Source organism: Thunnus albacares, chromosome 17, assembly GCF_914725855.1.
Source record: "Thunnus albacares chromosome 17, fThuAlb1.1, whole genome shotgun sequence".
In the NCBI taxonomy this organism is placed as follows: domain Eukaryota; kingdom Metazoa; phylum Chordata; class Actinopteri; order Scombriformes; family Scombridae; genus Thunnus; species Thunnus albacares.
In genome coordinates, this window is record NC_058122.1 from 11,650,159 (window position 1) to 11,663,430 (window position 13,272).

The following is a 13,272-nucleotide window of genomic DNA, read 5'->3' on the forward strand; positions in this document are numbered from 1 at the left end:
ATATTTGTGTGGCAAAAGTATGTGAACCTCTCGGATTATCAATTAATTTGAAGGGGAAATTAGAGTTGGGTGTCAATCAATGGGATTCTGGGAGGCCCTCCCTTATTTAAAGAGAAATCTGGGTCCTCACTATCAAAGTCTGAGCTTCACAACACAGGTTTGTGGAAGTGTGTCATGGCTCGAACAAAAGAGATTTCTGAGGACCTTAGAAGAAGAGTTGCTGATACTCACCAGGCTGGAAAGGAGTACAAAACCATTTCTAGTTTGGACTCCACCAGTCAACTGTCAGGCAGATCGTGTACAAATGGAAGACATCCAACACCATTATTACCTTCCCCGGGACTGGTCAAACAACAAAGATCACACAAAGAGCAAAGGGTTTAATGATCTGACGGGTCACAAGGGACCCCAGGGTAATGTCTAGGAAACTAAAGACCTTTCTTGCAGTGGCTACAGTCAATGTTAATGAGTCCACCATCAGGAGAACATCAATGGTGAGCATGGCAGAGTAGCGAGGAGAAAGCCATTTCTCTTCTAAAGAACATTGCTGCCTGTCTACAGTGTAATGGTTTGGGCCTGCTTTTCTGCCTCTAGACAAGGACAGCTTTCATCATTGATGGAGCTATGAATTCAGCACATTCTGCAAGAAAATGTCACGGTATTGTCCATGAACTGAGGCTCAACAGAAAGTGGGTCATGCAGCAAGACAACAACCCTAAACACACATCTTTCTACAAAAGAATGGTTAAAGCAGAAGAAAGTTTATGTTTTGGAACAGCAGAGTATAAATCCTGACCTTAATCCTATAGAAATGCTGTGGAAGAACCTGATGCTGGCAGTTCATGCAAGGAAGCCCACCAACTTCTAAGTTGAGACTATTCTGTAAGGAGGATTGGGCTAAAATACCTCCAAGCTGATGTGCAGGGCTGATAAATAGTTACCAGAAACATTTAATTGAAGTTATTGCTGCAAAAAGGGGGGGGGGGGGGGGGGGGGGGGGAGGGTTAGGGTTAGGGTTACACCAGTTACTGAATGCAAGGGTTCACATACTTACCCTCCCACAAATATGTAAGATTTGATCATTTTCCTCAAATAAATAAGTTTAATGTTCTTGTCTCATTTGTTTAATTGGGTTTCCTTTATCTAGTTTTAGGACTTGTGTGAAAATGTGATCACATTTTAGGTCATTTATGCCGACATAGAAAATTCATAACAAAACAAAGTAATAGTGTTTTAGATTTCTTGTTCATTTATAATATTTAGTCCTTTCATTTTTGGAATGGCCTGGCTAGCAATACCTAATACTATAAAGCAGAGGAGGCATTTTTATTATTAAATACATTTATTACATAAATGACATGACAGTATGGCCTTTAAACACATAGACAGTGCTAAATATTTCATGTATTCTGGTTGGGTGGAGCTTATAAACAAAGCCATGTGATCCTTTGAGTCCTCTCCTGCTCCTGTGAATGGGTTTTTTTGTATTTGTATTCATTGATAATTATTTGATTTGACCAGAAATAGACACCCACCCACCCTGATCCCCCCCCCCCCCCACACCCACCCTCACCCCCAGTCAAGCCCCCTCTGCAGAGTTTCCCCTTCAGCCCCAGTTGCACTGGTCTTCATCTGTTGCGGTCTCGATGTCTGTGACCAGGCCGGTGCCGATGGTTCTGTTCCCGTCTCTCAGAGTGAACCTCTGACCTTTCTCCAAAACCATCGGCTGACGGAGCGTGAGCGTCAGGGAGGTGTCCTCCCCTGGCATCACCATTTCCTGGAAGAGACGAGAATAACGCACAGGAACGTGGTTACTAATAATTACTAATATTCAAAATGCAGCTGCTAGACTGCATTGTTTATATATAACAGAAGATACACAAGTTTGTAAAAAAGCTAGTAAAATACATATACTGGTGGTCAGCCATCAGTCAAACAACTGTACAGCTGGTTTTCAAATCATTGTGTAAACGAAGACGATGCTGATGTGACAACATTTCTGATCTGAAACATTGTGAAGTTACATCATGTTCTAACACATGCATGAGGCGTGGGAACTGTTATGTTTGTTTAAAGTACTTAAATGCAGCTTGACACTATTTGACAAACATCCATGTATTGACAGACCAAAAGACACACAAAGAAATACACACACACACACACACACACACCTTGTCAGCGGGCAGAGTGACTCTGCAGGCCATGTCCCAGGTTAGTGAGAACATGACGGGCATGAAGTTGGAGACAAACGGTTTGTGTCTGCCTCCCTCCTCCTTACTCAGAACATACACCTGTAACACAGGGAGCACAAACATGATACAGTCCAAACGTGTTTTCACTTACAAACTCAGCATCATTACTGTGACATTTGTCTGGTCTCCCAGTTTGCCTTTAAAACTGCTTTGTGGCCATTACAAGTATTAAAATTATTGGATGTGTCTATAAAAAGACATGTAATAGATGTATGACAAATGAATCAATAAAAAAAGTGTGTATATGATAGTTAAGTGCAACTTTGTGCTCCCAGACCTGAGCCTTGACTTTCTGGTGAGGCATGATGGATCCTGGTTTGCACATCACCATCCCTCTCCTCACATCCTCCCTCTTCAGGCCTCGGACCAGAGCGCCCAGGTTGTCTCCTGCCTCTGCCCGGTCCAGAGACTTGTGGAACATCTCAATACCTGAGCCCAACGGGATGGACATGAAGGTCAAATTCTTGTGTGTACACCTTTGCTCATTCAGTATAACAAATGCTTAGACACACCAGTACAGTAGACACATAGCCTGACTTACAAAAAGACTTACCAATAAAGTATCTGAGTAAGGTATTGGGCCAAGGAGCCACAAAAACAGCTGTAATGCTCCTTGACTGTGAAGGTCATAGCATCTGATTCCCATCATTTTTATACACTTCAAGCCATGAAGTCACTCCTAACGCTCTGACTTCATAATATCTCTCCCCTCTTTGTTTTGGTTAATTTCCTGTGCAACCAACACAGGAGTTCCTCTTCTGAGTTTCTATTCCTTTTTTTTTTTTGTTTTCCACTCACCAGTAACCACAGATTTGAAGCTGCGATTGTGGCCCACAAACTCGCAGTCGTCTCCTTTCTTGATGATACCTCTCTCCATAGTGCCAGTCACTACTGTACCCCTGCCTGAAAGACACAAATGTTCGCAAGTCACCATCATTTGTTGATTTTTTTACAACCTTGAGTGAAATATCTGCAGTGCAGTCTTAAGTGGTTGTGTTTGTGCAGCCTGCGTTTCTTGTTTTTTTTTCGTACCTGGGATGGAATAAACTCCTTCAATGGGCAGAAGGAAAGGTTTCTCTAGTTCTCTTTTGGGCAAAGGAACATAATTATCCACAATCTCCAGCAGTTTCATCACTGCATTCACGCCCAGGTCCGGCTGTTTGTTCTGAGATGGAGCAAGACAATCGTTCAGTCAGACTCACATTAAAGACTTAAATTGTCCTGCATTTGGTCGCTTTCCATAAATGATGGCTGAAATCTGTTTGTTGATAGATTTTTTCCTTTTACAATAGCTAATCGATCAATCACTTTTTCCCCCTCACCTCCAGAGCGCAGAGGGCGGAGCCTATTACAACAGGCGTGTTCTCGCCGTCGTAGCCGAACTCCGTGAGCAGCTCGCGGATCTCGATCTCCACCAGCTCCAGCATCTCCTTGTCCTCCACGGCATCCGCCTTGTTGATGAAAACCACCACGTGCTCAACACCGATCTGCCTGGCCAGCAGCAGGTGCTCACGCGTCTGGGGCATCTGGCCGTCGGTGGCCGCCACCACCAGGATGCAACCGTCCATCTGAGCCGTGCCTGTGATCATGTTCTGAAAAAGAAAAGAGGTGGACGGAGATTAAATGGGATTCATCATTAAGAATCATTAAGAAAGACGAGGCTGCGTCATGTTTAGCGGTTTCTTGGTCAGGGAGCAGAAAAGTAGATTACCTTGACGTAGTCAGCGTGACCAGGGCAGTCTGTATGAGCGTAATGTCTGTTGGCTGTGGTGTATTCTACATGAGAGGCGTTGATGGTGATTCCTCTGGCCTTCTCCTCGGGGGCATTGTCAATTTCCTCATACTTTTTAAAGTTAGCACCACCAGCATCAGCGAGCACTGAGGACCCAAAAAAAAAAACAACAAGACGGTCACATTTCTGACTTCTAGTATCATGAAACTAGAAAAATGTGGGCCGTGACTTTTTCTTCGTAGGTCACTGGAGCTAATTAGACAGAATTTAATTAAATATTTTGGACATGCAGTCATCTGAGCCTGTGTGTGAGTAAAAGCTAAGACATCAGTGACTCTACCTTTTGTGATGGCTGCAGTTAGGGTGGTCTTGCCGTGATCCACATGACCGATTGTTCCGATGTTCACGTGGGGCTTGTCTCGGCTGTACGTCTTCTTAGCATCTGCAGCAAAGGTCCGCCGACTCAGAGGCACAGCGCACTAGAAAACAAACTCAAGAATTATACAACAAGAAACTCTCTGTTAAACTGGCAAAGTACTTCAGACTGCAGTTTGTGTGCACACTCACCAGTTTGTAGGAGCTGTGCAGGAGGCTTGGCGAAGAAAGCTGAAGGGCTGAGCAGAAAAGATCAGCTGATTATTTGACTGGATATTTCAGTGTAGTTTCTCCTATATTTCCACTACCAGTGTTCCAGTACAAGTTCTTATCACAATACGTATCTTTCCTTATTCAGCCTCACATAGACTGTTCACCTGCAAAAAAATCACACCTGCTCAACTCAGCCAGCAGGCTGTCAGTGCCTGAACCTTTTAAGTCAGTTTCAATCAGTGCAGGCATCTGTAAACAGAGAGAACACGTCTCCTCTGCCTTAATAGTAATGAGTGTCTCACACAATGTTGCCGACTGTTTGATCCAAATCTCTCCCAGAATCAGAAACCACAAAGACACAACACAACCCAGGTGTCACCAGGATGCAAACTCTGGTGTTCTGCAGATTCATTAGAAAACTATTTTGTGGACTCCTGAAATGGACTTTTGCCTCCATCAGAGTTTATTTAGCTATTTTTTATTTAATGTTTATTAGCATAGGGACAAGTATATAACATGAACTTATGCCACATACCACATGATTTATTCTAGCCTAAGCTAGTTTGCAATGATTATCCCTAGATGGGCTTTTTAAAATACATATAACTCAACAATACATATATCACGACACAAAATTCAACAACAACGTACCTACAAGCAGCATAAAACACAACATAAAAGTTTCATAAAACAAAAGGAACCAGATCATTCATGACTACATGATTGATCCTTCTTTAAAAAGCCATCTGTCCAAGTGAGGATTTACTAAAGGGCTCTTTATTATTCCCTCGTGTTAATGAAGCCCTGAGAGGAACCAGCGGGTCACTGAGCACCTGAGCAACCTGCTTATTTAAGCTTTTATAGACCAGTTTAAAATTAGCAAATTTAATAAAATGATCAAAACATTTCTTAAGAACATGACAGTGGTATGATCTTATTGCTTTCCCGTCCAGAATTGCTCGATTATAACTAATCTTAAAAGGCTTGATTATTATAGGTGCTGCTTGTGACCATGAAATGTTACAGAATGCCACATTTTTACTTCTGTTTGCACCAGATTACATTATTAGTGCCATATTAGTATCAGTTTGACACACAGAGCATCACTGACATTTAGTTCAGACATACAAAGACAATGCTCAGAGAGCTGAAGCTACACCTGCATTAATTCATGTCTATCAGTATTTATTGATGATAGGAGCCTTTGAACCAGAAAGGAAGAGTCTCCTTCACATGCTGTCAGCTATCTAACCAGCAGTATCTATCTGTGATGTTTGAGCCTGTTTCACTCATCATTCACTGTTAGCTGCATCGTTAGCTAACACTCACAGTAACGTGACCTTGCTCTGCTGTTGGAAGAGACAACATCATCTCTTTCTCATTATCGTTTACGTTTAAATAGACGCAAAGAACCAATTCTAATATGTGCACAACAAATCAGAGTATGCAGAAATCAGACATGCATAAAGCGTCGGATACTGATAAAGATTTTAACTATTTTACCGGAGAAACACGCACGCAGCCCCACGAGCGCCGCCATCTTGGATGGTTAGACAAACCAAAGACGATCGGTCAGTCAAGAGAAGTCACTGCCTGCTTCCTCTTCTTCTTTTGGCGGTTGGCAAACCAGCTTAAAGGCGCATTACCGCCACCTACTGGACTGGGGGTATGTTGTAGTAGTAGCGGTAGTACTTGTTGTAGTAGTCGTAGTAGTAGTAATAGTAGTAGTAATAGTAGTAGTAGTCTCTCTCGGGTGATATGTCACTTGTATTTCACCGACACATACCAGGAACCAGGGGAGGCATATCATCAGACACTTTTCTTTTCAATCGGATGGTGATGGTAGTAATACACAGCAAACCATTAATTACAATCTGATGAGAGAAAGTGCCAAAGTGCAGTTTTAAGGACACTACTTTCATTATCAGACAAGAGTAGCTAGTTTTGTTGGAAAAACTGCATAGTTTTCATTTCTCCTCTTCGCTTATCTGCGATATTGCAGGAATTATTGTTTTGCCCTGGACAAGTACCTGACAGGCTCCACAATTGTGTTGATATCTAAGTTGTAAATGTTGTATATTTTACATTATATACAAACCATGTATCATATATATTATAACATATAACATATCGCAGATATTATAACATTAGATATTATAATATATGACTGTAATTTTTAATATTTGACACTGTTTCTCTGGATGCTTCGAGGCGATTCTTATGAGAGACGTATTCCTCTCACTCCCACTAACACTCTCTGAACGTCGTGCGTACATACGTCACTGATTTACCGTAACTACGTTAGTAGAGAGTTTACCGTTTTGCCTTTTGTATACTGAGGTCGTATTCCTGTTCAGTTAAAGGTCTACCACATTATAACTTGAGAGGACTGAGTTGAAGCTGAAATTCTGGAGATTGATGAGACTCTGAGGTGAGACAGGAACACAGCCCAAAAATGTCACTGACCAATTTAGTTCAATCTTTACGGTAAAGCATGGCAGCTTGGTTGCAACTCGTGAAGCTAGCTAGAATATTCTAGCTCATTCATGTGTTTGTGTTCGAGAGGGTTTATAGTGGGTGTTCACTTCTTTGGAAGTCAAAAAGGAGCCGTGTGTCCATTTATTCAACACGCTTTTTAGGACTCTTGAAAGGTAGGTTGGGAATTAGTGGATTTTGCCAAAGATATTCAGTGTTAATCGTAGCTACATGAAGATCTGTAGCTAGTTATGTCAAAGTTTAACATGCTTCTGATGTTGTAAACTAATAATCTTTACAGTAAAGTCAGGTGAACTCCAAGGTTTAAAAGCTGATTTCTGGGTTTGCTTTTTGTGTATTTAATTGATATCCTCACCTCAGTATCACTGCGATTTGATGTGGATCATTTATGAAGTTTTTCTCTTCAGCTCTTTCAGTAAACATCATGGCAGAAGACAGACAGAACAACAGCAACAGCAGAAGATATCCCCAGAACCTTCAGGGGGTCCTGCAGCTGGCAGTAGAGGCTGGCTCCGCTGCAGAGGGACCTGCTCCTGTTCAGCCAATGTCAGAGGAGGTATGTGCCTATTAATTATAAGGTTCAATCCTTACAAGGCCATTTTCAAGTCAGGTTAGTATAGCTCAATATCACAAACCACAAATTTGTCTCAGGGGCCTTTACAGTCTGTATAGCAATAGGAAATCCTCTGTCCTTAGACCCTCGATTTGAATAAAGAAAAACTCCCTAAAAGAACCCTTCAATAGGGAAAAAATGGAGAAACCTCAGGAACAGAAACAGATGAGGGATCCCTCTCCCAGGACAGACATGCAATAGATGTTGTGTGTACAGGATAGAACAAGATGTATAGCATGGAAAACAGGATGACAAATGTATAATGGACTTATAATGTGATCAAGCGGAGGCCAAGCAACTTCCAAGTGCCACCAAAACAGATCGGACCTGAGCCATGCAACCTCCATCACCATAGAGACCTGGGAAGAGGACAGACTACACATGATAGAGATGAGAGAGAGAGAGAGAGAGAGAGAGAGAAATGAGATGAGATGAGATGAGATGAGATAAGATGAGATGAGATGAGATGAGATAAGGCTGAAACTCCTGCAGGATGAGGAACCAGAACTCTGGAAGTGGAACTGACAGCTAGGGAAGCAGAGTGGATCTAGGATGGGTGATGGTTCAGCAAAGTGATGGCTAGGCTTTGGGCATTGGACCCCTACAAACACACATCTTATCGCGACCAGACTGCACACATGTAAATTTTGATTATTCCTCACAGAACCGGAAACAGTCTGACAATGAGACATGTGAACAACATATGTTGTCAAATGTGTTTTTAAACATTATGTGGCTTTGTCACAAGTAAAGCTGATATGATTAAACATTTTTGATAATTAATTTAAACTAATTATTTTTGCTCAGTCCAGGTGCACATGCGTCCCTTTATGTTTGGATAAGATCGTGATGACTGCACATTGCCTCAGAGGTTGTTGATTCAGAATGACAAATATTCTCATGGTCTTTCTTCGTTCCAGAGGAAAGCATGGCTGAGAGAAGCTCTCGCAGAGGTCTGCAAAGGGCAGATGGATGAAGTAGCACAGATGAAGCAGTGCTTGGAAGTCCTATGCAAAGACGGAACGGGAGAGAGGGAGAGAGATGGAGAGGAGGAGAGGGATGACGAGGATGAAGATGAGCGGGAATCAGCCTTTGAGATACTGTCAGAGTTGTGTGAGAACCTGGACAATGCAAGAGGTTCGTAATAAACTACATGACACCAGAAGAACACACAAATTATTAGGTATTAGAGTTGTTATAGTCAGTTATATATAGATAAGAAATTATCTTGGAGCAGCTAGAAAGAGGTTTTGAGTAGAAATGATCTCCATTTACTGTAATATATCCTGACTCTGTCCCCTCTTTCTCTGCTTCACAGACTTGATGATTCTGGGTGGACTGGAGTTGTGCGTCTCCCAGTATCTGTGTCATGCCCAGAGTGGGTTGAGGTGGCGTGCTGCTGAGCTTATTGCCTCCTGTGCCCAGAACATGCCGCAGGTGCAGGTCCACTTGCTAAGCATTGGGACGTTGCCAAAACTGCTGCAGCTGACAGACTCAGACCCCCACCCCACCGTGAGAGTAAAAGCCCTGTATGCAGTCTCATGTGAGTACCTGAGAGCTCTGTTGCACACAGGTCACATTCACTGTGAAACATTTAGACGAGATTGTCTGCATCAAGCGGCATGAGCTGTAACAGCGTCCTGTTGTGACTCCAGGTCTGATCCGAGAGCAGGAGGAAGGACTCCAAGCGTTCCTGTCCCACGATGGCTTCTCAGTGCTGATGCGAGGCATGCAGTCGGACATCGAGAAGCTCAGGACCAAGTCGGCATTCCTTCTGCTCAACCTGCTGACGTCACATCCTGAACAGAAAGGTACGATTGACAGAGGCGTTTAATCAGGACGGTGTTGTTAAACTAAGACGATGTTGGGATTACTAACTTTATAACAATGCTGTAATGATCTCTTTCTTCAGAGATGGCACTCAGACCATCATATGACACCAAACTTCTCCAATTTGTTTTAGGTTTAGCAGTTAACAGTGGAGGAGGAGCCTCCGGGATACTGTCTTTGAATTAATTATTTGCAATTTGTAGTATAAAGCTATTAGATATGAACTAAAATAAGCAAAGAAAATTCATTGCACATTTTATTTCCTGTAGCTTTAGTCAGGGAGAGATCTCCATTAAATTGCAAGGTACTCTTTTTATTGTGGCAGATGAGCCTAATCATCTCTGTCCAGCTCTGCTCTGTTAAGCGTGGTAGTATTGACAATATAAAGCTGGTTCTTCCCTGTGTGACAATACTGAGACTTTAATTCATTCTGGCTCTGATATTTCTAAAACTTCAGCATTTCCTTTCTTGTTTTCTCCTCCCTACAGACACAGTTGTCTCCATGGGTATGGCACAGCAGCTGGTTTCCGTGCTCCGTACACCACACTCACCTTTCCACGAACATGTGCTTGGCGCCCTTTGTTGGTAAGAAACATTCTCTACCTTACTCTGTCTTCAGCATCTACAGGTTGACATTAATTCATGGTTCACATTAGTAACTCTGCCCGTCCTTGTTTCTGATGTTTGTCTAGTTTGGTGGAAGACTGTCCGCAGGGGCTCAAAGACTGCAGGGAACCGTCTCTGGGTCTGGAGGAGTTACTCAGACAGAGAGCCAGAGAGCTCCAAGGAAAAGAAGAAAGTCAGGTAATTCATGTTATAAATGGCAAATTACAAAATCAAGGTGGTAAAAATGGGTTCAAGTAATTCAGACCTAATTTTTTTGTTTAAGAAAGCAAAAGAAATGACCACAAGAAAAAAGTCATCTTTTTTATTATTTTCATTTTCAAGTGCTAACCAGATGCAAAAATGGAGATACTTTGCTTATATAAATGAATTAAAATTCAGAGAGTAGTAAACTAATACTGAACATCCACAGTTTAGTACTTAATTGTTGTCCTGGAAATGGCTGTTAAAGTCACTTTTTTGTTTCCAACAGGAAGAACTGGACTTCTGTGAGCATCTGAGAGTTACGTGTTTCCGTGGGCAGCAGTCAGAGGACAATGGGATGGATCGCTGAACTTTACCTTGCTTGTTTTGGTGTCAGTGTGTTAAGATGTAACAGAACATTCACGATCCGGATCGTGAATCTTAAGCAACGTTTTTGTCTGTTACAACAGTTGCATGTAATCCAGGTGCTGGAATTTTACTGTGTAAATAACTAATGTATAAAATACTTTTTTCAAGTCAGCTCTTATTTCAGTCCACTGTTTTCAGCTCTTCATGTCTTAAATGTACCAAATATCTCCATTGCAGATAATATGTGTATTATTTTCTATTTTAATTGTTAATATTTACAGATAATGCAGTGACATGTACATCTATTATTTAATTATAAGCTTTGGTTTGTGAAGCCTTTTCATTTCAGTTAGTTGTTTCATAAAACATGACTCAGAATTATGGACATCATAGATTTTTTTTTCCACCATATTTATTTATTAACAAAACAAATGGGAGTATTTATATACATATAATGATCAGCTCACAAGTGGAAAACATCGCCACCACATGCACAGCCTACACATAAACATGGATGTTCTCAAAAATCATTGATTAAAATATTTTTTGGCACAAATAACATATCTTTTAAAAATGTTATGACTATTGGTATGAAGCAAGCTTCTCTTTTGCTTCATCTTACATCAAAATCATTCTCAAGTGCTGACCGGTAGGAGACATGTCCTTTTTCTTTCATTCTTCATCTTTTTCTTAATGTGCTGGGGTTTTAAATAAAATCCAAAACTTAAAGGGGGTATTTATAGGCAGTTTGGGGATTTTACCAGAGAAATAAATGTAAAGGAGTTACATTAAACTTAAGGGATGCCACAGAGATGCTGGTTAGGACCTCTTCCATTTTGAAAAGTCATCCGTGTCATCCACCGCCTTTACATCGCCCACAGCGATTAGAAGCTGTGCCAAATAATATGTCACCATGATAACAGAGTTACCATGCTGCAGAGGTGCTATTGCCTTGAAAACTTGCAGAGCCAGCATAAGGTCAGACACCATGAAGAACAAACTTCCGAACAGTGTTGCTGGATGACGGGTCCTCACAGCTAATGTCCCCATGAGAGTAATTAAGATTGCATACACCCCCACAGCTGGAACGAGCGCATCTGAGTCTGGTGCCTTCCTCAGAAATGGATATATGTAAACATAGAAACCTCCCCCAATCATGAACAGGATCAGATATAGAAAGCGGATCCAGGAGGAAGAGGAATTTGGTGCATAACGAGCCGAGAGGAAGGCGACTGAGTACAGCAGATGAGCCACGGCAAATGCACCCATTCCTGAAACAGATACGCACTATAAATTAATAAAACATGAATTGTGAATAAATAAATGAATTGCAGTATATACAATGTACATTTCAAGATGCTGAAAATGTATTTTTACCATGACAGTTAATACTGTTCTGTATATGCATGTACTGTACATGCTGTAAGTACAAGGCCTACTTTAGCATTTATGTCACTGGTCAATTTGATCATATAAATCCCCAAATTGCAGCTTATTGTGTGTCTGGAAAATACTACAATCTGTGCTTCACTCGTGTACAAACAAGGCTTTTACCATGGATAAACAGCTCAGGCCAAATCAGGCACACGTCACCGACCGCAGAGAAAAGTAGTCCTCCTACCACTCCCAGGACACTCTGACCTCCGTTCCAGTACAGCACCACTACAGCCAACAGGAGTATCGGTGCTGATTTGACACCTGCTGACACGATGGACGCGGGGGAGTTGGGGGTCCACAAGTAGAAGTATGCAGCTGTGGCCAGAAAAAAAGGCAAGAGAGAAAATAGGAGAGCACAGGACTGATGGAGAGGGAGGTACAGGAAGAGCAGGCAGAGAGGGGAACAGGGGAGATGTGTCACAACTTGAATCTGCACAAGAGTAGATGATTTTATACAATTTTACAATTTTCAAATGGAGTCAGTTGTAGTAAGTAACATAAACAATGATTGTCAGTAAGTCAATGGTTTTTAGGTACCAGATTTCTCCTCTGCCGCCTGTCATAGGCATGTGTCTCAAGGATGTCCATCTTCTCCAGCACTGACCTGGGCTCTACCTCCTATTTTCTTCTGCTATTGCTGTTACAACAGAGATGGTCACAACACAATATAATCCTCAGATCCTCTCGTCTTGTTCTGCTGTTCTCCGTCTCGGTCCCTCTCGGTCGGTGGAATCTCTGCCGTGTCCTTCAGTCTGTTGGTGATTTAGAGCAGTGAACTTTAGACCAATCCTTGCTGTCTGATTGCACTTCGATAATCAATGTTCTCGCTCTTGCTGTGAGTTCTCATGGACAAACTGCTGACCTTTGACCTCTCCGGCTCAAACAAATTGGTGATGTCAACACAGGAAGGGCAAAGTTGAACTAGGCACAGTCATTTTGAATAATAAAATATCCATTTTTGATGAGGTTGCTTTCTTTCGTTTGTTTGCATTAAGACACACATGTCTGGATTTTGACAGATTGAATATGTGGAGATAACCACATTCTCACCTGGAAAGAACACAATCCTTTTAAATCATGTCTCTAAACATTGCAGGTGCTTAAAAATTAACAAATTATCTCTGCAGCAACTATTACAAGAAAGGGGA

At 41.8% G+C, this 13,272-nt stretch overlaps 3 protein-coding genes across 4 annotated transcripts; 1 reads left to right on the forward strand and 2 right to left on the reverse strand.

Annotated features, from left to right (window-relative positions):
- Positions 1 to 1,572: 1,572 nt before the first annotated feature.
- On the reverse strand, positions 1,573 to 6,158 carry tufm (Tu translation elongation factor, mitochondrial). Its single transcript, XM_044330829.1, has 10 exons — positions 6,076 to 6,158; positions 4,552 to 4,598; positions 4,325 to 4,463; positions 3,964 to 4,130; positions 3,575 to 3,844; positions 3,285 to 3,417; positions 3,051 to 3,155; positions 2,530 to 2,681; positions 2,172 to 2,291; positions 1,573 to 1,777 (listed from the first exon to the last, which is right to left on the reverse strand). The coding sequence occupies exons 1-10, from the start codon at positions 6,110 to 6,112 to the stop codon at positions 1,607 to 1,609; spliced, it is 1,341 nt and encodes a 446-aa protein (XP_044186764.1). The 5' UTR covers positions 6,113 to 6,158; the 3' UTR covers positions 1,573 to 1,606.
- A 744-nt stretch (positions 6,159 to 6,902) lies between these two features.
- hspbp1 (HSPA (heat shock 70kDa) binding protein, cytoplasmic cochaperone 1) lies at positions 6,903 to 10,858 on the forward strand. Of its 2 annotated transcripts, none has more exons than XM_044330831.1 (8): positions 6,903 to 7,003; positions 7,476 to 7,624; positions 8,602 to 8,818; positions 9,000 to 9,224; positions 9,337 to 9,492; positions 10,000 to 10,096; positions 10,204 to 10,315; positions 10,608 to 10,858. In XM_044330831.1, exons 2-8 carry the CDS (start codon positions 7,493 to 7,495, stop codon positions 10,686 to 10,688), a joined length of 1,020 nt encoding a protein of 339 aa, XP_044186766.1. In that variant the 5' UTR covers positions 6,903 to 7,003; positions 7,476 to 7,492; the 3' UTR covers positions 10,689 to 10,858. The 2 variants fall into 2 exon arrangements, with proteins under 2 accessions (XP_044186766.1, XP_044186765.1); XM_044330830.1 differs by lacking the exon at positions 6,903 to 7,003 and adding an exon at positions 7,072 to 7,223.
- A 240-nt stretch (positions 10,859 to 11,098) lies between these two features.
- On the reverse strand, positions 11,099 to 13,259 carry tmem86b (transmembrane protein 86B). The gene is made up of 3 exons (XM_044330833.1): positions 12,662 to 13,259; positions 12,242 to 12,485; positions 11,099 to 11,958 (listed from the first exon to the last, which is right to left on the reverse strand). Exons 1-3 carry the CDS (start codon positions 12,710 to 12,712, stop codon positions 11,507 to 11,509), a joined length of 747 nt encoding a protein of 248 aa, XP_044186768.1. The 5' UTR covers positions 12,713 to 13,259; the 3' UTR covers positions 11,099 to 11,506.
- Between the last annotated feature and the right edge of the window lie 13 nt (positions 13,260 to 13,272).

Coding starts and splice junctions, on each gene's coding strand:
- tufm (XM_044330829.1), bottom strand. CDS start 6,112: ATGGCGGCGCTCGTGGGGCTGCGTGCGTGTTTCTCCG. Junction 4,464..4,551: donor TGCACAGCTCCTACAAACTG/GTGAGTGTGCAC, acceptor TTTGTTTTCTAG/TGCGCTGTGCCTCTGAGTCG. Junction 1,778..2,171: donor TCACTCTGCCCGCTGACAAG/GTGTGTGTGTGT, acceptor CGTCTCTTCCAG/GAAATGGTGATGCCAGGGGA.
- tmem86b (XM_044330833.1), bottom strand. CDS start 12,712: ATGGACATCCTTGAGACACATGCCTATGACAGGCGGCAGAGGAGAAAT. Junction 12,486..12,661: donor GGCGGCAGAGGAGAAATCTG/GTACCTAAAAAC, acceptor CCTCTCCATCAG/TCCTGTGCTCTCCTATTTTC. Junction 11,959..12,241: donor GCCTGAGCTGTTTATCCATG/GTAAAAGCCTTG, acceptor TATCTGTTTCAG/GAATGGGTGCATTTGCCGTG.
- hspbp1 (XM_044330831.1), top strand. CDS start 7,493: ATGGCAGAAGACAGACAGAACAACAGCAACAGCAGAAGATATCCCCAG. Junction 9,493..9,999: donor GTCACATCCTGAACAGAAAG/GTACGATTGACA, acceptor TCCTCCCTACAG/ACACAGTTGTCTCCATGGGT. Junction 10,316..10,607: donor AAGGAAAAGAAGAAAGTCAG/GTAATTCATGTT, acceptor TGTTTCCAACAG/GAAGAACTGGACTTCTGTGA.